Here is a 25,261-nt window from a genome sequence, read left to right on the forward strand (position 1 = left end):
TTGCTTTTAACTCCCTTGCCTTTGGAGATGTGTCAAGTAAGAAATTGCTGCGGCTGAGGTCAGAGAGGTTTTTGCCTGCTTTCTCCTCTAGGGTTTTGATGGTTTCCCATCTCACATTCAGGTCCTTCATCCATTTTGAGTTTATTTTTGTGAATGGTGTGAGAAAGTGGTCTAGTTTCATTCTTCTGCATATTGCTGTGTAGTTCTCCCAGCACCATTTGTTAAAGAGACTGTCTTTTTTCCATTGGATATTCTTTCCTGCTTTGTCAAAGATTAGTTGGCCATACTTTTGTGGGTCCAATTCTGGAGTCTCTATTCTATTCCACTGGTTTATGTGTCTGTTTTTGTGCCAATACCATACTGTCTTGATGATTATAGCTTTGTAGTAGAGGCTAAAGTCTGGGATTGTGATACCTCCTGCTTTGGTTTTCTACTTCAATATTACTTTGGCTATTCAGGGTCTTTTGTGGTTCCATACAAATTTTAGGATTGCTTGTTCTACCTTCGAGAAGAATGCTGGTGCAATTTTGATTCGGATTGCATTGAATGTGTAGATTGCCTTGGGTAGTATTGACATTTTAACAATATTTATTCTTCCAATCCATGAGCATGGAATGTTTTCCCATTTCTTTGTATCTTCTTCAATTTCCTTCATAAGCTCTCTATAGTTTTCAGCATACAGATCTTTTACATCTTCACTTAAGTTTATTCCTAGGTATTTTATGCTTCTTGGTGCAGTTGTAAATGGGATCAGTTTCCTTATTTGTCTTTCTGTTGCTTCATTATTAGTGTATAAGAAGGCAACTGATTTCTGTACATTGATTTTGTATCCTGCAACTTTGCTGAATTCATGTATCAGTTCTAGCAGAGTTCTGGTGGAGTCTGTCGGGTTTTCCATGTATAGTATCATGTTATCTGCAAAAAGTGAAAGCTTGACTTCATCTTTGCCAATTTTGATGCCTTTGATTTCCTTTTGTTGTGTGATTGCTGATGCTAGAACTTCCAACACTACGTTAAACAACAGCGGTGAGAGTGGACATTCCTGTTGTGTTCCTGATCTTAGGGGGAAAGCTCTCAGTGTTTCCTCATTGAGGATGATATTAGCTGTGGGCTTTTCATAAATGGCTTTGATGAAGTTTAAGTATGTTCCTTCAATCCTGACTTTCTGGAGGGTCTTTATTAAGAAAGGATGCTGAATTTTGTCAAATGCTCGTTCTGCATTGATTGACAGGATCATATGGTTCTTATCTTTTATTAATGTGATGTATCACATTGATTGATTTGCGAATGTTGAGCCAGCCCTGCAGTCCAGGAATGAATCCCACTTGATCATGGTGAATAATTCTTTTTATATTCCCATGCAGAACTCTGAATCCACCATGCCACTTGGCTTGACAAGTTTCTGTTAAGAAATCTGCAGCTGGCTTTATGGGTCTTCCCTTGTAAGTTAGTGATTTCTTTTACCTTGCTACTTTTAAGATTTTTTTTATCACTATATTTTGCAAATTTAATTAAAATATGTATTGAGGCTGGGCTGCTTTTGTGGATTCTGTTGGGAGTTCTCTGTCCCTCCTAGAATTTCAATGTCTATTTCCTTCCCCAGATTAGGGAAGTTTTCAGTCATTATCTCAAGTAAATTCTCTGCCCTCGTTTCTCTCTCTTCTCTTCTGGGACTCCTTTAATATGAATGTTATTACATTGGTGGAGTCACTGAGTTCCCTAAGCCTATTCTTATGTTCCCTAATTCTCTCTTGTGTTCAGCTTCATTATTTCCCATTATTTTGTGTTCCGTGTTACTAATGTGTTCCTCTGTTTCTTCTGGCCTGCTGTTCACTGCATCAGGCCTATTTCCAATTTTTGTTTATTACATTATTCACCTCTGGCTCTTTTCTTAACTCTTTTATCTCTGTGTTAAGGGTCTCACTGGTGTCTTCCATTCTTTTCTCAAGCCCCATGAGTATCCTTAATATTGTTGCATTAAATTCTCTAACAGGTATGATACTTTTGTCTGTTTTTGCTTAGATCTCTGACTGCGGCCTCATGTATTTCTTTCATTTGGGATAAATTCCTCCATTTTTGCATTTTGGCTAAGTCTCTATGTTAGAAGAGTGAGTTATGTCTCCTGCTCATGGAAGTAATGGTCTTATGAAGAAGAGGTCCTGTAGTGCCCAGGGACTGGCACTTCAGGGAGTTCCTCTAATGTGTTGGGTGTGCTCTGTTGCTGTTTTGGCTACTCTGTCATTCAGGCCTGTCATCTGCAGAGGCTCTCCTTGCCTGCTGTGGACAGTGTTTGCTCCCTGGACTGAATGTGGTGAGTTTTAACTAGATATACTCTTGTCTGCTTGTGAAATGAGACCTGATACCACTTCCATGAAAACTGAGGCCTTGCAAAACTCTCTGGTCAGGACATGTGGTATGGGCAGGGTTTTGTGCTGGTATTCTGGGGTTGGGGCCAAGACTGCTAGGACAGAGGCAAGCATGGCTGAGAAGGCAATTCCACTGTAGTGCAAGGGGGCAGGGCTTAGTGTAAGCAAGTAAGGCATCTGGTGTCTGCACTGGACTGCTTCCAGCAGGTGGCTCTGTGTTTATGCTGAGGAGCAGAGGAGGGAAATGGAACCAGCCAGATCCTTTGTTCCTGGAGAGATGTCTCCACAAATGCTGCCTTTCAGGGACACCTGAGAAAAGAAAAGAATCTCCTCACTGTGTGCCCCAGGCGATCTCCAGATCTCTGTTTCTATGCTTATGCCCCTGGGTTGTTTGCCTGTCTTTTCTCCAGGAGCAGTGCAGTGCTCTGTGGTGTCTATCCCAGCCAAGACTGCAGACCTTTAAAACTTTGGGCTTTAAGCCCTGCTGGTTCTAAGGACTCACATAATTCAGCCCCTTTGCTTTCCAAGACAATGGCTACAGGGAAACATTCTCCTTTTGCGTTCTCCTGTGTGCTCTCTTCCTTGCCCTTATCCATGACTGTGACTCCCTCCCCTCCAAAGCAGGCAGGATCTGTTTTTCTCCTAAACCATGTCTCCTCACTTCCTACCTTCTTCAGTGTGGCCTCTTCTCTTCTTTTAGTTGTGGAGTTTGTTCTGTCAGTCTTCAGGTTGATTTTTGGGGGTATGTAGGATGATTTGATAGTGATCTAGTTGTATTGGTGGGACAAGGTGAGCCTGGAGTCTTCCTACTCAACTGCCATCTTCTTTTCTATCTATTCATCTATCAATGGACATGTGGCTGCTTCCATAATTTGGCTATTGTAAATACTGCTGCTATAAACATAAGGGTGCATGCACTGCTTTGAATTAGTGTTTTCCTAGTTTTTGGGTATATACTTAGTAGTGTGATTACTGGATCATAGTGTAGGTCTATTTTTAACTTTTTGAGGAACTTCCATACTACCTTCCACTGGTGGTTGCACTGTTTACATTCCCACCAACAGTGCATGAGGAATCCCTTTTCTCCATATCCTCACCGACACTTGTTTCTTCTGTTGTTGATTTTAGCCATTCTGACAGGTGTGAGGTGATGGCTCACTGTAGTTTTGATTTGCATTTCCCTGATGGGAAGTGATGATGAACATCTTTCCATGTGCCTATTGGCTATGCATAAGTCTTCTTTGGAAAAATGTCTACTCATGTTTTCTGCCATTTTTAATTCAAATATTTGTTGTTGGGATGTTGAATTTTATCTTTATATATTTTGGATACTAACCCTTTATCAGTTATGTCATTTGCAAATATCTTCTCCCATTCCGTTGGTTGCTTTTTTAGTTTTGTTGATTGTTTACTTTGCTGTGTAGAAGCTTGTTATTTTGATGTAGTCCCAGGAGCTTATGTTTGCTTTTATTTTCCTTTTCTCAGGAGACTGCTTTTTTGTCTTTTTTTTCATAAGTGTACACTATAATCCTCGTCCCCTATTTCACCCATCATCCCACCGACCTCCACTATAGTAACCATCAGTGTGTTCTCTATAGTAGAGTCTGTTTCTTGGTTTGTCTCTCTCTTGTTTTCTTCTTGCTAATTTGTTTTGTTTCTTAAATTCCAAATGAGTGAAGTCATATTTGTCTTTCTCTAACTGGTTTTGTTTAGCATTATACTCTAGCTCCATCCATGTCACAAATGGGAAGATTTCATCTTTTTTATAGCTGAAGACATATCTAGAAAAATATTGCTATGGTTGATGTCAAAGAAATTACTGCCTGTACTCTCTTCTAGGAGTTTTGTGGTTTGAGGTCTCAGATTTATGTCTCTAATCCATTTTAAGTTTATTTTCGTGTATGGTGTAAGTACATGGTCCAGTTTCATTCTTTTGCATGTAGTTGTCCAGTTTTCCCAACACCATTTGTTGAACAGACTTTTCCCCATTGTACATTCATCTCTTCTTTGTCAAATATTAATTGACCATATAATTGTGGGTTTATTTCTGAGTTTTCTATTCTTTTCTATTGATCCATGAATCTATTTTTTTATGCCAGTACCATACTGTTTTAATTACTACCACTTTGTAATATAACTTTAAGTCTGGAATTGTGATACCTCCAGTTTTGTTTTTCTTTTTCAGGATTGTTTTGGTATTCGAGGTCTTTTGTGGTTCCACACAAATTTTACCATTGCTTGTTCCAGTTCTGTGAAAAATTCTGTTGGTATTTTGATAAAGACTACATTAAATTTATAGATTTCTTTGGGTAGTATGAACATTTTAACAACCCATGAACATGGAATATATTTCCATTTATTTGTGTTGTCTTGAATTTATTTCATCATATTATAGTTTTCAGAGTATAGGTCTTTCACTTCTTTGGTTAAGTTTAGACAGATATTTTATTGGTTTTGGTGCAATTTCAAATGGGATTGCTTCTTTTACTTTCTTCTGCTTCATTATTAGTGTATAGAAATGAACAGATTCCTGTACATTGATTTTTGTATCCTCCATCTTTAAATAATTCATTTATGAGTTCTAGTAGGGTTTTGGTGGAGTCTTTAGGGTTTTCTATACACAGTATCATGACATCTGCAAATATTGAGAGTTTTACTTCTTCCTTACCTACTGGGATGCCTTTTATTTCTTTTTGTTGTCTGATTGGTATGGCTAGGACTTCTAGTACTATGTTGAATAAACTGGTAAGAGTGTATTTTCTTGTCTTGTTCCTGACCCTAGGGGAAATGCTCTCAATTTTCCCCCATTGAATATGATATTGCCTGTGAGTTTTTCATTTAAGGCCTTTGTTATGTTAAGGTATATTCCCTCTAAGTCTAATTTGCAGGGTTTTTTTTGTGTCATGAATGGATGTTGTACTTTGTCAAATGTATTTTCCCTATCTATTGAAATAGTCATGATTTTTATCCTTTCTCTTATTGATGTGACCTATCATGTGATTGTTTTGTGAATATTAAATCACTCTTGCATTTTGGGAATAAATCCCACTTGATCATTCTGTATGATACTTTAATGTATTGTTGGATTCAGCTGCTAATATTTTGTTGAGGTTTTTGCATGTACATTTATGAGAGTTATTGGCTTGTAGTTCTCTTTTTTGTGGTGTCTTAATCTGGTGTTGGTATCAGGATGACACTGGCCTCATGGAATGAATTTGGAAGTTTTCCTTCCCTTTCCATATTTTGGGAACAATTTGAGAAGAACATGTATTAACTCTTCTTTAAATGCTTGGTAGAATTTGCTTGTGAAGCCCTCTGATCCTGGACTTTTATTTTTTGATTGAGGATTCAATTTTATTGTTGGTAATTGGTCTGTTCAAATTTTCTATTCCTTCCTGTTTCATTTTTGGTATGTTATGTGCTTCTAGGAATGTTTGTGTTGGTCTTCTGAGCAAGAGGGCCTGAATTATGGGGACCAAGGCCAGCACGACTGGAAGGTGGATTCACCAAAGCACTGGGCGGGGGGGGAGGGCTTGGTGCAAACAAGTGAGGCAATAAGTGTTGGTGCTGTGCTAGTTCCCACAAGTGGCCATTGTTTATGCTGGGGGGTAGGGGAGGGAAATGGCACCTGGCAGCTCCTGTGCTCCTGGAGGGGTCTCCCCATGACCTCTGTCTCTGCAGGCCACAGTCTGAGATGAGCAAATCATTCTCCATCCTGTCTGTCTCTGGTGTTTTTCAAACTGCTGGTTCTATGCTATATCAGCATAGGCTGCTTGTAGTGCTATATCTTTAAGGGTGGGGACTCAGCTTCCTAATGTCTTCGGGGCTGTCACTAAGCCAAATTTGCCAGTTTTTAAAATTCCAGGCTTTAAGTTCCACTGGTTTTAAAAACTCACGAAATTCTGGCCCCTCTCATTTCAAAGGCAAATGTTATGGGGATTTGTCCTTTCTGTGTGCTCCCCAGTATGAAGGTCTGTTTTTTGCCCTTCTCCATGCCACTAGCTCTCTCCCCACTCTAGATGGCCATGGTCTATCTTTGCCCAAACTGTGTCTTCCCCCTTCATACCTTCTGCAATGTGGCCTCTTCTCTACCTTTAGGTGTGGAGTCTGTTCTGCCAGTCTTCAGATAATTTTCTGGGTTATTTATGCTGATATGAATGTTATCTAATTGTATCTGTGGCGAGGTGAGCTTAGGGTTCTCCAATGCTGTCATCTTCCTACCCAACCTAAATCTTACAAATTGCTACAGGATTTGCATTTGCTGTGTTTATTCCTTTCTTTTTCTCACTTATCTTCTTTTGGATTAATCAATAATTTTATTATATCATTTCACCTCCATCATCTTATTAAACATTCTTTCATTACTCCTTTAATGGTTACTCCAGAGCAGCTCTTCTCAACTAGATCCCACCAGAGTATTATGTCCTAATTTCTTAGACATCCATTATAAATATTAACTTTCTTTATATTTAAAATAGAACTAGTATGTGCAACCCTTGGGGGAACTTAAAAAAATTTTTCTGTAGTTTAATTCTGTCATGGAACCCTGCTTGAGAGATTAAAACATGCATCATTGACTGGTTAGAGTGTACCTTAAATTTGTACTTTTACTACTTTCTGAATAATGCAAGATTTTACAACATTTTAACTCCATTCACATTCTGCCTGCCTTTTTTTTTTTTTTTCAACGTTTTTTATTTATTTTTGGGACAGAGAGAGACAGAGCATGAACGAGGGAGGGGCAGAGAGAGGGAGACACAGAATCGGAAACAGGCTCCAGGCTCCGAGCCATCAGCCCAAAGCCTGACGCGGGGCTTGAACTCACAGACCGCAAGATCGTGACCTGGCTGAAGTCGGACGCTTAACCGACTGCGCCACCCAGGCGCCCCTGCCTGCCTTTTTTTGCAGGCATTTTGGTCATTTATTTCACTTCTTCTTTTGTTATTTTATCCACAAAGCATTGTTATTAGTGTTTCCTTAAACAGTCAATAGTGTTTTTATTTACACTTTATTTTTCTCTTTATTCCTTCCTGCATCCCTATGTTTCTGCCTGGGGTCATTTTTTTTTTTTCCTGCCTAAAGAACTCCCTTTGGTATTTCTTTTAGTATGAGTCCGCTAGTGATACATTCTGTTTTTATTTATCTGAACATGCTTTTATATCACTTTTATTTCTGAAGGATATTTTCACTGGATATCAATTTCTAGTCTGACAGTTATTTTCTCCCAGTAATTTACAGGTGTCATTCATTGTCTTGTGGATTTCATTAGTTTGTTGAGAAGTAAGCTGGAAGTTTGATCATTGTTCATTTGAAAGCAATGTATCTTTTCTTAACTCTGGATATTTTTAAGATTTTCTCTTTGTCTTGGTTTCCAGAAGTTTGATTATTAAATGTGTAAGTTGTTTTTCTTTGTATTTATCTTGCTAACAGATTTTTAGCCTTTTTGAATATGTGAATTGATACTTTTGGTCAGTTTTGAAAAACTTTTTGTCGTTATTTTTTCAAATACACTTTCTGTTCCATTCTTTCCTCTTGTTCTTGAACTCCAGAAATTCCACTATATCTGTCCCTTAATGCTCTTTCAGTTTTCCATTGTTTTCTCTCTCTTTTGTGCTTTAATCTGAATATTTTCTACTAATTTATTTTTCAGTTCATCAATTCTCTCTTCTGCTATTTCTCATATGGTGCTGATACTATCTATTGCATTCCCAATTTCAATTATTGTATTCTTATTTTTTGAATTCTATTTGATCCTTTTTTAAACTTCATTTTTTTCATAGTGAAATTCTAAGTCTATTTCTGAACATACATCATAGTTTATACAAGTTTTGGCTGACCACTCCAGAAATGTGAATTATGTATTTTTTTAAAATATTTAAAATTTTTGTTTTTTTATTGTACTATAACATATACAACATAAAATGTACCATTTAAAATACACAGTTCACTGGCATTAATTACATTCACACTATTCTGCAACCATCACTATCACCCAGCTCCAGAACTTTTCATTATCCCAAACAGAAACTTCATACCTATGAAACAATAACTCCCCATTACCCTCTCCTTCTGGCAACTAACCTTTAATCCTTTAATGGCAACCACCATTGTATATTCTTTTTCCATAAATTTGACTGCTCTAAGTACTTCATACACGTGTAATCATACAATATTTATCCTTTTGCATCTGGCTTGTTTCACTTAGCATAATGTCTTCAAGGTTCATCCCTGTTTTTGCATTTCAGAATTTCCATCCTTTTTAAAGCTGAATAATAGTCCATTTATACATACAAATATACATAAATTTATAAATTAAATATTAATATATGTAAAATTATAATAATATATATGTGGCATGTATATCATATATATGTAATTTTGTCTATTCATTCAGTAAATTGACATGTGGGTTATTTCCACTTCTTGGATATTGTGACTTATGCTATTTTGAATACTGGTGAGTAATCTATTTCAGTTCCTGTTTTCCCTTCTTTTTGGTATATATACACAAGTGGAATTGCTGGATCAATTCTATATTTAATTTTATAGGGAACTGTCATACTGTTTTCCATAACAGCTACACTATTTTATATTCCCACCAACAGAGCATAAGGGTTCAAATTTCTCCACACCCTCACCAACACTTGTTATTTTCTTGATGGATGGATGGATTGATTCATTTTATAACAGCCATACTAATGAGTGTGAAGTGATATTTCATTGGGGTTTTGACTTGCATTGCCCTAACGATTAGTGTTGTTGAGGCTCTATGTATGTGTGTGTGTGTGTGTGTGTGTGTGTGTTTATTTTTGAGAGAAACAAAGCACTAGTGGGGGAGGGGCAGAGAGAAAGGGAGACAGAGAATCCGAAGCAGGCTCCAGGCTGAGCTGTGAGCACAGAGTCCAATGCGGTACTCAAACTCACAAGCTGCGAGATGATGACCTGAGCCAAAGTTGGAAGCTTAACTGACTGAGCCACCCAGGTGCTCCGTTGAGGCTGTTTTAATGTGCTGACTGACCATTTGTATATCTTCTTTGGAGCAATAAGTATTCAAGTCCCTTGCCCTTTTTAATCGGGTTTGGGTTTTTAAATAAAATTCCCCCAGCTTTATTGATATAATTGACATAAAACACTGTGTAAGTTTAAGGTGTACAATGTAATGGTTTGATACACATAGGTGTTGTTAAACATCTACAATAAGGTTACTGAACAGTCCTTCACCTCACATAACTGCCATTCTGTTATTGTTTTTGTGAGAACCTTAAGCTCTACTCTCAGAGTAACTTTCAAGTATACAGTATGGTATTGTTAACTATGGTCACCATAAGGTACATTAGATCCCAAAGCTTACTTATTTTATAATTGAAAGTTAGTACTTTCTGACCAACATTTCCCCATTTCCTCCACTCTTCATCCCCTGGTACTCATTTTACCCTGTTTCTAGGAGTTTGGTATATATATGACATTTTCTTTACCCATTCATCTGCTAATGGACATTTAGATTGCTTCCATGTCTTGACCATTGTGACTAATGCTACAATCAACATGTAAGTGCAGATATCTCTTTGAGACAGTGATTTCATTTCCTTTGTATATATACCCAGGTGTAGGGCTGCTGGATCATATGGTAACTCTATCATTATTTTTTTGAGGAACATCCATACTGTTTTCCAAAGTGGCTATATCAATTTACATTCCCACCAACAGTGTACAAGGGTTCTGTTTCTTCCACATCCTTGCCAGCATTTGTTCTCTCTTTCTTTTTCATAACAGCCATTCTAACAGGTGTGAGGTAACATCTCATTCTGGTTTTGATTTGCATTTCACTGTTGAATAATGATGCTGAACATCTTTTCATGTACCTCCTGGCCATTTGGATGTCTTCCTTGGAAAAATGTCTATTCAATTCCTCTCCCCACTTTTAAACTGTTTGCTTTTTTGCTATTGAGCTGTAAGAGCTCCTTATACATTTTGGGTTTTTTTTCCTTATGTATTTTGGATATTAATCCCATATCAGATATATGATTTGGAAATATTTTCTCCCATTCCATATATTGCCTTCTCATTTTTTGATTGTTTCTTTTTCTGTGCAGAGGCTTTTTAGTTTGATGTAGTCTCACTTGTTGATTTTTTGCTCTTGTTGCTTGTGCTTTTTGTGTGACATCCAAGAAATCTTGTCCAACACTGACGTCAAGTAGATTTTTCCTTGTTTTCTTCTACAAGAGTTACAGTTTCAGGTCTTACATTTAAGTTCTTAATCCATTAAGAGTTAATTTTTGTGAGGGTGTAAGATGGGGGTCTAATTTCAATATTTTGCATGTGGATATCCAGTTTTCCCAGTGACATTTCTTAGAGGCTATCCTTTCCTTATTGAGTATTCTTGACTCCCTTGCCACATATTAGTTGACCATATATGCATGGATTTATTCCTGGGCTCTTGATTCTGTTCTATTTGCTTATGTGTTTACTTTTGTGCAGTGCTATACTGTTTAGATTACTATAGCTTTGTAATATTGTTTGAAATCAGGAAGTGTGATTCTTCTAGCTTTGTTCTTTCTCAGGATTGCTTTGGCTATTTGGGTCTTTCGGTTCCATATGAATTTTAGGATTATATTTTCTATTTCTGTGAAAAACGCTATTGGAATTAAAAAAAAAATTAACATTTATTTATTTTTGAGAGAGAGACAGAGCATGAGCAGGAGAGAGGTAGAGAGAGAGGGAGATAAATTCCAAGCAGGCTCCAGGCTCTGAGGTGCGAGCACAGAGCCTAACACGGGGCCCAAACCCACTAACTGTGAGATCATGACCTGAGCTGAAGTCGGATGCTTAACTGACTGAGCCACCCAGGTGCCCTGCTATTGGAATTTTTATAGGGATTGCAATGAATCAATAGACGGCTGGTGGGGGATTGTTTGATTGTTATTGAGTTGTAGGAGTTCTCAATGTAGTTTGGATATTAATCCTTTATCAGATATAAGATTTGAAAATATTTCCTCTCATTCTACATGTTGCCTTTCACTGTTGATGGCAGCCTTTGATACAAATAAGTTTTTAATTTTAATGAAGTCAAATTTATCTAATTTTTCTTTAGTTGTCTGTGCTTTTCATGTTATATCCAAGAAATGATTGCCAAATCCAATGTTATGAGGCTTTTCTCCTCTATTCTCTTCTAAGAGTTGTATAATTTTAGGTTTAGGTCTTTGATCCATTTTTGAGTTAATCTTTGTATGTGGTGTAAAGTAAGGGTCCAACTTCATTCTTTTGCACATGGGTATCCAGTTTCCCCAGCATGGTTTCTTGAGGACTACCCTTTCACCATTGAATGGACTTGGCATCTTTGTCAAAAATATTTGACTGCATCTGCAAGGCTTTCTTTTTGGGATTTTTATTCTAGTTCATTTTTCTACAGATCTGTCCTTATTCCAGTAGTGCACTCATTTTATTAGTCACTTTGTAGTAAGTTATAAAATCAGTTAATATTAAGTTTTCCAGCTTTGTTTTTCTTTTTCAGGAATGTATTAGGGTTCCTTGAGATTCCATATAAATTTCAGGATGAATTTTTCTAGTTTTGCTAATAATATAATTAGGTTTTGGATAGGAATTGCATTGAATCTGTCAATCATTTTGGATAGTATTGACATGTTCTAATCCATGAACATGGCCATCTTTCCATTTATTTGTGTCTTCTTTAATTTCTTTCATCAACATTTGATCATTCTCAGTGTACAAATCTTTCACCTCCCTGGTTACATTTATTCCAAAATATTTTATTTTTTTGATGCAATTGTAAATGGAATTTTTCTCTTAATTTTCCTTTTGTATTGTTTATTGTCGATGTATAAAAATGCAACTGGTTTTTGCATGTTGATTTTGTATCACGCAATTTTGCTGTATTAATTCTAACTTTTAAAAACTAGAATCTTTAGGATTTTCTACATGTAAACCATATAACCTGCAAACATTTTTACTTACTCCTTTCTGAGTTGGATGCCTTTTATTTCTTTTTCTTGCCTACTTGCTCTGGCCAGAACTTTCGAAGTATACTTTTTTAAAGTTTATTTTATTTTGAGAGAGATAGAGAGCAAATGGGGGAGGGGCAGAGAGAGAGGGAGACAGAATCCCAAGCAGGCTCTGCGCTGTCTATGCAGAGCACAATGTGTGGCTCGAACTCACAAACCACAATATCATGACCTGAGCTGAAGTCAAGAGTCGAATGCTTAACCAACTGAGCCACTCAGGCACCCCTGACTAGAACTTTTAATACTACATTAAAAAGAAGTCTGTGTATCTATTTTAATTGTATTTTTTATTTTTGCTTCTGTTTATTTGGTTTCTTAGCATATATTATATATTTTCAGTGCTGAACACATTGTACAAAGAATCGTAGTGGCTCTGGGTATTATCTTCTTCCAGAAGTGGTTTAGTTTATTTTGGAAGGCAGTTACACTACAAGCAGGCAACCTGAGTCCAATCAGGGATTGAGAAGATTGTATTTTAGGCTTTGTGTTTTAGGCTTTCCAAGAATAGGTCTGTTAGTGATTTGCCTTTACTTTTAGGGTGTAGCTTATCCTTCAGGGATGTAACTGAAAGCCTGAAGTGTTTATCACAGTCTCTTCCACAAAGAAAGGTCCTGAAATAAATTTTTTGTTTTCCTAGCAGCGAGACTTTATACTTGGTTTCTTGGCCTCTCATTCCATGCGAGCACAACTTAAAACTCAGCAAATGTCTCAAAGGGAAACTGTACAGAGAGTAGTGCTTAGTTTTCTGAGGTTCTCTTCTTTTCAGGTTTTTGGCTGCTCAAGTTATAGCTGTCTTAATTATTTTCTAATGCCCTCATTCACCTTTATTTTTATTTACTTTTAAAATGTTTATTTATTTTGAAAGAGAAAGTGTGTGCATGATCAGGTGAGGGACAGAGAGAGGGAGGAGAGAATCTTAAGCAGGCTCTGCACTGTCAGCACAGAGCCCAATATGGGGCTTGATCTCATGAACCATGAAATCATGACCTGAGCTGAAACCAAGAGTCGGACACTTAACCAACTGAGCCACCCAGGCATCCCTCACCTTTATTTTTAAAATATAGCCATTGTAGTTGTTCTTAGTATGAAGATTAGTCCAATATAAGCAATTTCACAGCTGGAATCACAAAGTCTACTTTATTCTTTTTAATTGTGTCACAACATATCATAATTCAACCATTCTTATTCATACATATTAGGTTGCTCCTAACTGTTGTTTTGCCATTACCAATTATGTTGTAATGAACAGCTTTGTATATCTATATCTTTGTGCACTTGTATAAGTATTATATAGGATCAATTCCTATAAGTAAGGTTGTTAGTCAAAAATATGTGCATTAACATTTTTTTATGGGTAATGCCAAATTGCCTCTGATTTACACTACTACCAGGAGTGCTGAGAGTATCCGTTTCTCCACATATTCACCAGCACTGGATATTATCAATCTTAACTTTTGTAAAATGGATGGGCAAAAGTTTCTATTTCATTGCTGTTTTATCTTACATTTTCCCAATTATTAAAGAGTCTGAAGCTTGATAACTTAAAAAGTATAGTGCTAAGAAAGAAGAAACTGTGACCAACAGCACCAAAAAGTAAGGCCAGAAACATACACACATGCACATGTATGTACGTGCGCACACACACACGTTAATTAATCTATGTATATACAGTAAATGATCAAGGTGACATTTCAAAACAGTGCTTATATGAACTATCCAGTCAATAGTGCTGGAATGACTGGCTATTTAGCAAACAAGTTATGATTCTTACATCATAAGATAAATGAAAATTAAAATTCTAGACTAAGTGTTAAATGTAAAATTGTGACTAAAAAGAAATAAAATACAGTGAAAATGTATCTGACCTAGCAATGAGTTTATCTTTCTAAGGATAACAGCAAAGAAACCAAAAAGGAAACAATTTTACTATGAAGAAATATAAAAATTTTGTATGTCAAAATCAAATACAAAATTAAAAGGCAAATAATAAAATAGCAAAACATTCCAATAACATGTGGAAGACAGTGTTAGCATCTCTCAAATAAAAAATATTGTCTAAACTAATAAGAAACTGTAGTAAAATGGTAAAAGAATATCAATAAATAATTTACAAAATAAATAGAAAAAAAGGCAACTTAATTTATCAAAACAATTTATTACCTATATGTCTAAAAACCTGAAATTATGCTAACACAGATATTAAAATAGTGTTGTAGGAGGTTATTTAAGAAAATATAATAGGGTTCATTACACATTATTATATTGCAAAGAACAAATTGTGGGGCACCTAGGTGGCTCAGTCAGTTAAGCAACCGACTCTTGATTTTGGCTCAGGTTGGTTCGTGAGATCAAGTCCCGCATTGAGCTCTGTGCTGACAGTGTGGAGCCTCCTTGGGATTTTCTCTCTCCCTCTCTCTCTCTGCCCCTTCCCTGCTCACTCTCTCTCCCTCTCTCAAAATACATAAATAAACATTAAAAAAATTGTACAAATTGCAAAGTACAAGTTGCAAAGACTATTCTTTTGGACACCATTTTTCTAAAAACAAGTGTGTATATATGTATATATTTTATAAAAAAATGATTGGAAGCAAATACTCCAAAACAAAAACAATAGCTTCCTATGAGTGATAGAATTATAGGGGACTTTTATCTTTTTCCTTTGTGCTTTGCTCTACTTTTCAGTTCCCTGCATCCAGTATGTACATATCAATTTTTTTATTTTATTTTTTTATTTTTATTTTTATTTTATTTTATTTTTTTTTCATTTTTTTTCATTTTTTTTAATATATGAAATTTACTGTCAAATTGGTTTCCATACAACACCCAGTGCTCATCCCAAAAGGTGCCCTCCTCAATACCCATCACCCACCCTGCCCTCCCTCCCGCCCCCCATCAACCCTCAGTTTGTTCTCAGTTTTTAAGAGTCTCTTATGCTTTGGCTCTCTCCCACTCTAACCTCTTTTTTTTTTTTTTTCCTTCCCCTCCCCCATGGGTTTCTGTTACGTTTCTCAGGATCCACATAAGAGTGAAACCATAGTACATATCAATTTGTAATCATAGCTTACTACTTATGAAAATTGAAGAATGAGAATAGTACATCTATTCAAATCAAACTAGGAGATAAATTTACAATTCCTGAAGAAATGAAACATATATATATATATATATATATATATATGTATATATATATATATATATACATATATATATATATGCTAAAATGGATGCATTTGATGTTCAAAAATTTGCACAAAGGCAAGAAAATAATTATCTAAAAGAAAGTTACAAAACAAAATATATATGTACATTACAAACTTCATTGATAAAAGCCTACCATAAAGCATACTTAAAAGAACTGATAAATATATATGAAAATGTACAGATCCTGCTAGATATACAAGCAATAGGAGACACAATTTCAAAAAAAAAAAAAGTAAAGCAAAATTAAAAAAAGTGCATATCCTCACTGGGAATTAAAGAAAGGCAATTAAAATAGCATGTGTGATAAAACTATTAATCTAACAAAAAATGATAAAAATTCAATGTTAGTGGGGTAGTAAAAATAAAAAGGTATATTTTGTATTTATTGATGTCACTAAAAATTGGTTTGTCTTTGTAAAGAATACTCTGGCAACACAAAACAAGAGCCACAAGGTTGTCCATACTCTTTTATCCAGAATCCCTTTTTCTGAGAATATGCTCCAAAGAAGCAGGAGTATATGTATGAAAGCCTATACAAAGGCATTCACAGAAGGATAAAAACTTGGGAAACAATTCAAGTACCTAATAAAAAGGCAATAATTACTTTAATTTGATGGAGTAATACATAGTTCTTTCAATATGTAAACAAACTTACAAGAAAGAATAAGTGAAAAAAAACAAGTTAATATGCACACATTAAATATAACTATAAATGTATTTATGCACACTAACAGATTAGGAAAGAGTTAGAACTATATAAAGAATTAAGTTTAATATTCATGAAGTTATTATGTTCCTAAAGTTGATTAACCTCATACTTTAAAAATATTTAAAAAAAGATATTATAGAACTGAAATACATGAAGTACAGTGTTTGAGGTGAGGCAGACATTCCCATTTAGTTAACATATATACATGATTATGCCTGGTAAAGAAATTTCTCTTTTTTTTTGGTGGTAGTACAGTTCTCACTTGATGTATGCTTCAAGCAATTTTGGAATTGTGAAATTGTTACAATGTTAAAAATTTGAAGAGTCACTCATTTGATAAGTTATTGTATCATGCCTTTCCTGACTTTCCCAGACAAATCTATCCTCTTTCTCCTGTGCTTTGTACATAACACCACTACTATAACATTTATAAGGCTGCACTATAATTCACTGGGTAAGTGTCTATGTTGCCTATAGCATCTAGCCCAGTGCCTGGTACATAAGTGAGCAAGATTCTTATGAAAGAATGAATGAAGCAAACACAAAAACATATTTGGAAAATAAATGCAACTTGTTAACTTGAGTCCCTGTAATGGTTAATTACTCATTAAACTCAAGATCCATCAGTCTTCATTTCCTGTGACTAGGAAATAATAGCTTAGTAAGAGGCCCCAAACAAAGTATAGGCTTTGAAAAAGTGACCAGCAGGGAGTTTGCTTCAGTTTGTTGGAGAGATGTGATGTGATGCAGGTAGATTCCAAGAATGATGGCCCAGAGCTTGGAAGTTACCTATATCCTAGTAAGATTATGGTGAATTTAGAGCAATAAATGTGAAGAAGTAACCTATCATCTTCTGAGTGAGAGCCAGAAAGAATCAGGTCAAAGGCGACAACAGGACTTGCATGAACTCCAAACCATAAGGACTTTCTAAGAGGGTCAAAGAAAGTGACTACAAGATCAACTAATACTTGATCTTGGAATAAGATTTGGGCTACATGGAGAAATACCTTCCTTATGTCAAAATATTTAGTAGACTGGGACCTGGAAACTAGGAGCACATTATAGTCTGAGGCTAGAGGGAATGGCCAAAAAGATAAAAACCAGGAGTCTGGTTCTGGGAAGGAGTGGGATATCCATCCCAGCTTGTAAAGCATCAACCCAAATTAATCTCAGAAGTTTCAGAAATTTGACTTGGAATTTATCTCAGATAGGGTTGAGTAAAGGGCTCAGTATTTTGTAATAGTCAAGCTACTCTGTGGCTACATCTCAGAAATTAACTAGGATCTGAGATCTATAGTCAATAAACTTGTTAATTTCTATGTTTACATTTTAGTTTCCCCCTTTTTAAAGTAAAGTTTCTTTACAAAATTTCAACTTTGCACTTGAATTAAAAAGAAAAGGGACTTGTTAAAAACTGAGAACAAACTGAGGGTTGATGGGGGGTGGGAGGGAGGGCAGGGTGGGTGATGGGTATTGAGGAGGGCACCTTTTGGGATGAGCACTGGGTGTTGTATGGAAACCAATTTGACAGTAAATTTCATATATTAAAAAATAAAAAAAAAAATAAAAAATAAAAAAAAATAAAAAAAAAAATAAACTACCATATGACCCAAAAAAAAAAAAAAAAAAAAAAAAAAGAAAAGGGACTTTGTACTTTATAGCTAGGATGGAAGAAGGGAGAAATCTGTATATTCCAAGAGTCATATTCAGTATTAAAAGCTCTAAGAGTTAAGGCCCTGTTGGCATAAATTATGAGTGCCTATGAGAGATAGAGAAAAGTCACCTCTGACTGTTGGTCCTTTCCTCCTTGGTTGATTCCATCTCAGTTGAGATCTACATAACTGCCATAGAAATTGAGTTTCTGAAATAGGTGTTAGTAAAAAGGTAAGGAAACTGGTTTTGAGCTGTATGAGATTTGGCTTGGCTATAATTACTAACAGACCATTCTTGGTGAAGAAGAAAAGTATACACACACACACATATACACAAAGCGCACACACACACACACACACACATATATATATATATATACAAAAGCCAGGCTCTGGTTCTCTAAGTGGCAATCCATTATCTAGGATAGAATCTTTATTTATAAATTTGCCCTTTTGTGGCTTGATTTAACATTGTATTAATTTCTAACTGGTGCTATAACAAATTACCACAAATGTAGTGGCTTAAAATAACACATATTTAAATTCTTACAGCTCTTAAAGTCAGAAGTCCAAAATAAGCCTTATGGGTATTATAAGGTAAAATCAAAATTAAAAGGTCAGCAGGCTGGTTCCTTCTAGAGAATTTGTTCCTTGCCTCTTCCAATTTCTAGAGGATAAGGCTAGCAGCCATATCACTCCAATCTCTTGCTTCTGTCCCCACATGTCCTGCTTCTACAGGCAGATATCCCTTTGGCTCCCTCTTATAAATAGGACACCTATGGTTACATTTAGGGCCCACATGGATAATCCAGAATAATCCTATTTCAATCTCTTTAGTTTCATCACATTGTCAACTCCCTTTTATTATATACGGTAACATTCACAGGTGCCAGGGATTAGGGCCTGGATGTCTTTGGGGACCATTTTTCAGCCTTCCACAGTCCATACTCTGGCCCCTAAAGATTCATATCCCTCCAATTTACAAAGTGCATTCACTCCACCCCAACATTCCCCAAACTTTCAACACATCACAGCATCAACTGAAGTACAAAATACCTTCTAAATATCATTATTCATAAAGCCCCACGTCTCATCATCTAAATCAGGTATGAGTGAGGATCTGGGTATGATACATCCTGAAGCAAAATTCCTACCTGTGGACCTTTGAAACTAGAAAATAAGTTATATTCTCTCAAAATACAGGCATAGAATACAAATTATAGACATTCTCATTCCAAAATGGAGAAAATGGAAGGAAGGAGTCAACAGCCCTGTTTGGGGCTTTTAAAATCTAACTGGGCAAACTCCATTAGGTTTCAAGGCATGGTAGTAATCCTCTGTGGTTTTAGGCTCTGCCATCTGAGCCCAAGGCACCTCCCTTGAAGTCATACTTCCTTTTTCTTGAAGAGTAGCATTTGTTTAAAGCTTAGTAGTTTTATCAGCCTGCTTTCTGGCTATAGAGTTTGGGAAGTCCAATATCCTCCTTTAATCTTGACCTCTCTCTGTCCCTTTCAGTCCAATTTGGCATTGTTTCCGCATGTAGAACATTCTCAAAAACTTTGTATTACATATATGTCATGGGGGTTCATGCCATTAGCCAAGAGGGTCCTCTCCCAAGATCTTTCCTGTATAATAATATCTCTAGTCCTAGATCTGCTGATATGGTTGAGGGAATCCACGAGTCACCAGCCTATTCTCTTTAAAGAGCCCACTGTGTAAATGAATACACTGACCTTTTGATCTTTCTGAAGCACTAGCAAAAGGTTGTCCAGCCATAACCTTGACCTTTTTTTCCAGGGCATGCTTTCCTAACAGTAAATCTCCTAATTTTATCATCTTTTCCAATCCGAGAATTTCATCAAGTCCTAGTTCCTTTTTGCTTAACTGCTCTTCCTTCAATTTACCTCTTTCCTCTTGCATTTTACTATAAGCAGCCAGAAAAAGCCAGGTCATGATTTCAACACTCTGCTAGAAAATCTCCTCAGCTAAATATCCAAGTTCATAATTTGTAGTTGTGTTTTCCACATAATAGGACACAATTCAGCTAACAATCTCCTGCTGTGACTATATGACACATGTGACTCAAAATTCTTCCAGCCTCTATCCATTACCTGATTCCAAAGCCACTTCCGCATTTGTATATATTTGTTACAGCATCACCCCATTTCTCAGTACCAAAATCTGTATTACTTTCCCATTCCTGCTGTTAACAAATTACCACAAACTTAGTGGCTTAAAACAACACATATTCATTCTCTTACAGTTCTGGAGGTCAGAAGCCCAACATGAGTCTTACAAGAATAAAAACAAAATCAAGGTATTAACAGGGCCGATTTCTTCTGAAAGTTCCAGGAGAGAATCTGTTCCTTTTCAATTCTAACCACTAGAGGCTGTGGGCATTCCTTAAAAATCTTTGGCTCATAGCTGCATCACTCCAATCTCTTGTTCTGTTGTCACATGTCCTACCTTCTATACTATGAACTCCTTCTGCTTTCCTTGTATAAGGACACTTGTGATTATATTTAGGGTCCACCTGGAAAATCCAGGATAATCCTCCTCATCTCACGCTCCTTAAACTAATCATACCTGCAAAATCTCTTCTGCTATATAAGGTAATATTCACAGGTTCCAGGAATTAGGACTTAGATACCTTTGGGGGCCATTATTCAGTCTTCCAAAAGGGTAGTTTAGAAAATTTTGCAGATCCTTTCTTTGTTTTTTCAGTTAACAGCATAGTAATTTCTTTAATGTAAAATCTGTAACAAATTGTATAAATCTGTAATTTGTAGTAATTTGATGAATGTGTCGATCACAAAGTTTCATAAATTAAATAAAAATTGCATACTAATTAAAATAAGTTTTAGATTAAATGAAATTTTAAAATTTTGCCAACTAATTCATTACATGACAAAGTATAAAAAGACCTAAAAACAAGTTCCTTGGCTATTACTTTACCTAAAATTAGCATGTATTCAAAACAGAAATATAGGTCTCAAGAAAAGGGAGAACATGTTAGTTAAGCATGCACTTGGAATGAAGATACAATATTGTTTGCTAACAGTTATGCCCTAGGTACTAGACTTCATAAACACATCTAAAATTATCAAGCCTTCTCAGGATATATTGGGTTAGAAACTTAGGTTCCAAAGACTCCAAATTCCTTTTCAGATCCAGTTGAATAAAGCAGTTACAAAACCAAGAAAAAATAAAAAGGAAAGAAATCAGCCTGTATTGAATAATGCTTTGATTATTATAATGATTATTAAGGCCAGTTTCCTTACCTAGGCTGGAATAAATGTGGCTGAGAATACGGGCTGGTTGTACTCTGATAGGGTATACCTCAGCAATGGTCTCTACATCAATTCCCTTGTCCTTCAAAATGGCCTTGATTTCTTCTGTCTCAGCAAGAATGGAAACTAAGAAAGAAAGAAAGAAAGAAAGATGAGGTCAATAGAAACTTTTATTTTAATAGGAACCTAAAAATCTCTCAAGCCACATAATTTCTTCTGAAGGGAAGAGAAAGAAAATGGGAGGAAATCAATAGTTATTGAGGAACTTTTATGAAACACATACCATGCTAGGTACATAACACTGTTACCTAAATGAAAAAGCTAAAAGGATCTCTTGACTAGACAATTAGGTTCTGCTTTTTTAGCTAAGTACCTATGTGCTCCTAGAGATTGCCACACTCTCTTTATGTCTGAGATTCCATGTGTAAGTAGGAAAAAAAAATCCAATGTGAGCTGTGTTATAGCTTTGGTAATAGTTGCTTCTCCAAGGCTCTTTCTTATCCATACCCTTAAGACCAGACAGATTTTGAGGGTAATAATAAGAATTACTGTATAGCTAGAGAATGGTAGAAGACAAGGTAAACTCAGAATATAGAACTGGGGCACCATAGATAAAATTGTGTGTGGTTCTTTTGGGAGTTGGGGGACAGGGATACCACTTCTGTAGATTCTGAGCCTGCCAAACCTGGACAGCTCCCTTTTCAAAAATTTTTTTAACACTTTACTTATTTTTGAGAGACATAGAGAGACACAGCATGAGCAGGGGAAGGACAGAGAGAGAGGGAGACACAGAATCCGAAGTAGGCTCCAGGCTCTGAGCTGTCAGCACAGAGCCTGATGCGGGACTCAAACTCACAAACCGCGGGTTCATGACCTGAGCTGAAGTCGGACACTCAACCAACTGAGCCACCCAGGCGCCCCTCCCTTTTCTTCCTTTTATATTCATGTCTGTGAAGTGGTTATCATACTCACTAAGCAAGAGGCCAGGCCAGTTCCCTGACTCTTTTGTTTACTCTCCCTCTAGAGGACAGATACCTGGTTGAGGGCTAATAATCCAAGTGGGGCCTCAGCTAGTTTGACACTAAGCACCAGGGGCAAACATGCACCATCTTGTTCCTCCAGTGCTGGTAGATGTGTTGAATTGGATAATGGGAAAATAAAGGTACCATTTGGTTCATTCAAGCTGACTAGCATTTTCTATGTTGAGCATCGGGGGCAAAAACCTAGTTAACAGAGTGCCACTTTCTTTATCTTTGCCATTATCTTTTGTGTGTATCTTTCTATCTTGGGGGCCTCATGGCATTGTGTTACTGTGGTCTGGGTCAGGAAATGCAGGATACAGCGATCATAGGGTCCCCTGGACATAACACAATCTTGATTACTTAGAACTAAAAACACAAAAATGACAGATTCTCCAGGGAAAATGTACAAAGGAAGAATGATAATGCAGCTAAGGAAAGTCCAGGAAAACACATGTGGTCATCCATTCATTTATTAACAAACATTTATTAAGCACCTAAGTGGATGAGGTACTATGCTAGGCATTAGGGATAAAGAGATGGATAAGTTAGTCTCTCTCTTAAAGGAGCTTACAGTGTAATGGAATTACACATAAACTGATTATAAACTAAGCTGCTATGTAAATAAAGATATGCACAAAACATTATAAGCCACCCAAATACAACACCTGTAATGTCTGGGACTGGTAGGGAGTGGTTTCAGAAAAGGCTTTCTGGAAGAGTTGATATCTAAGCTGAATTTGAAAGAATGAATGTTAGCCAGGAGAAAGAAAGGAATAGGAATGGGGAAATCCATTTAAAAAAAATTTTTTTTAGCGTTTATTTATTTTTGAGACAGAAAGAGACAAAGCATGAATGGGGGAGGGTCAGAGAGAGGGAGACACAGAATCCGAAACAGGCTCCAGGCTCTGAGCTGTCAGCACAGAGCCCGATGCGGGGCTCGAACTCATGGACCGCGAGATCATGACCTGGGCCAAAGTCGGCCGCTTAACCGACTGAGCCACCCAGGCGCCCCCAGGAAATCCATTTTAGGTAGAAGGTACACAATGGTCATAAAACATGGAAATGAAAAAAGAATGTGTATGTATTGGGGAGGGGGAAACTACATACACTTCAATGTTGCTGTAGCATAAAATACCTTGCATGATGGTAAAAAAAAAAAAGAATCTGGAAAGGCAGACAGAGGTTAGATTTTTATGGAGGGTATATGTGCCACTTTAAAGATTTTGAATTTTATCCTTGGGTAATGATTTCCAAACTTCATTCGACTAAGCTTCAGGGACCTGCAGACGGCAATGCAATTGGTAGCAGGAGTAGAGAGGACTGAAAGAGAGGCAACTGAGCAACACTCTGGGGCACTAGGAATAGTTTCAACCCCAACAGTTGAGCTCTTTTTATACTTTACGTTTTATAAAAACATTTAGAAAATGCCACCAATGTGCTAGGCACTGCCAAATGCTAGGCATACAGAGATAGGCATGATCCCTGGAGAAAATGACATTGACATTGAGTTCTGCTAGAAGGCTGAATGGAAATTAATCTGGCAAAGGTGAAGGTAAAAATATGAGAAGTTGTTCCAGACAGAAGAAAAAGCAGAAACAAAGGCTCAAAGGCAGCACAGAACAAGGCAGATATGGGAATTATATAATGCTCTTTACAGCAGGAGCATGAAGTGTGAAGGAGCCATGTAAAAAATGACAATGGAGACAGGGTCAGGCACCAGATCCTAAAGGACCTTATAAGCCATATGAAGGAGGTTGGCAACAGAAACCCTTGTAGAGTTGTAATCAGGAAAATAATATGTCCATATCTGTACCTTAAAAAGCATATTAATGTTGATGATTAAAGAATAAGCTGATAGTCTGTAGTGGGCCTAGACTGAAGACTTAAAAATCCATTGCAGTAATGCAAGTGAGAGATGTTGATTACCTAGATTAGGATCATGGCATCGGCACTGAAGAGGACTAGATGGATTTCAGAGTCATTTAGAAGGTAAAGAAATCAGGATTTGTTAAGTGATTGAATATAGGAGGTGAGAGAGGGGGAGATATTGAGAATGATTCCCCAGGAATTTATATGTGGAACTGAGAATGGTGTGTGCCTTTAATGACACAGGCATATAGGGAGAAAAGCAGGCATGGGTGATATAGTAGTAGGAGGGTGCAGCTGAATAATTTTAGACATGTCGGGTTTTTCTTTTTTTTTAAATTTTTTAATGTTCATTTATTTTTTGAGAGAGAGACACACACAGAGTGTGAGTGGGGGAGGGGCAGAGAGAGACAGGGAGACACAGAATCCGAAGAAGGCTCCAGGCTCTGAGCTGGCATGGCATGATGTGGGGCTTGAACTCACGAGCTGTGAGATCATGACCTGAGCTGAAGTTGGATGCTTAACTGACTGAGCCACCCAGGCACCCCAAGACATGTTGAGTTTTTCTAAGTTTATTTATTTATTTTGAGAGAGAGAGAGAAAGAGAGAGAGAGAGAGCGAGCATGAGCAGGGGAGGGGCAGAGAGAGAATTCCAAGCAGGCTCCATGCTCAGCCCCAATGCGGGGCTCGACCTCATGACTGTGAGATCATGACCTGAGCTAATTTAAAGAATTGGATTCTTAACTGACTGAGCCACTAGACATGTACCTGTAGACATGCTGAGTTAGAAGTGAATGTGAGACATCCAAGTGGGGCTGTCTTAAAGGACAGCAATAAAGATTCAGGAGTCATTAGCATACAAAGAGATGAGATGGGTCAAGGAGAATACTTAGAGAAAAAGATAAGAGAACCCAGAATACAACCTTGAGAAAGTTCAACATATAAGAAATGGGCAGATAACAAAGCCTGGGGTGGGAATGAGGAGTTCTTGTCTCAAGGCTTGTATTTTCTCTATGATATAGGAAGTGAAGTCATCTTCTGAGAGGGAAGAAGTGAGGAGGTAGGGAAAGGGAGAAGGTCTGGAATAGGAGCCTGACAGACCAGAACAAATATTCTGAGTAAGAAGGTCTATGGAT

At 36.8% G+C, this 25,261-nt stretch overlaps 1 protein-coding gene across 6 annotated transcripts in view; it reads right to left on the reverse strand.

Annotated features, from left to right (window-relative positions):
* The window catches only part of PHKA1 (phosphorylase kinase regulatory subunit alpha 1), a 158,221-nt gene that overhangs the window by 78,925 nt on the left and 54,035 nt on the right, over positions 1-25,261 (reverse strand). For all 6 annotated transcript variants that reach the window (XM_058714154.1, XM_058714157.1, XM_058714153.1 and 3 more), the window contains exon 14: positions 21,229-21,363. In XM_058714154.1, coding sequence (XP_058570137.1) covers positions 21,229-21,363 — 135 coding nt within the window. The remainder of the gene's footprint in view (positions 1-21,228; positions 21,364-25,261) is intronic.

Source organism: Neofelis nebulosa, chromosome X (genome assembly GCF_028018385.1).
Source record: "Neofelis nebulosa isolate mNeoNeb1 chromosome X, mNeoNeb1.pri, whole genome shotgun sequence".
NCBI classification, from domain to species: domain Eukaryota; kingdom Metazoa; phylum Chordata; class Mammalia; order Carnivora; family Felidae; genus Neofelis; species Neofelis nebulosa.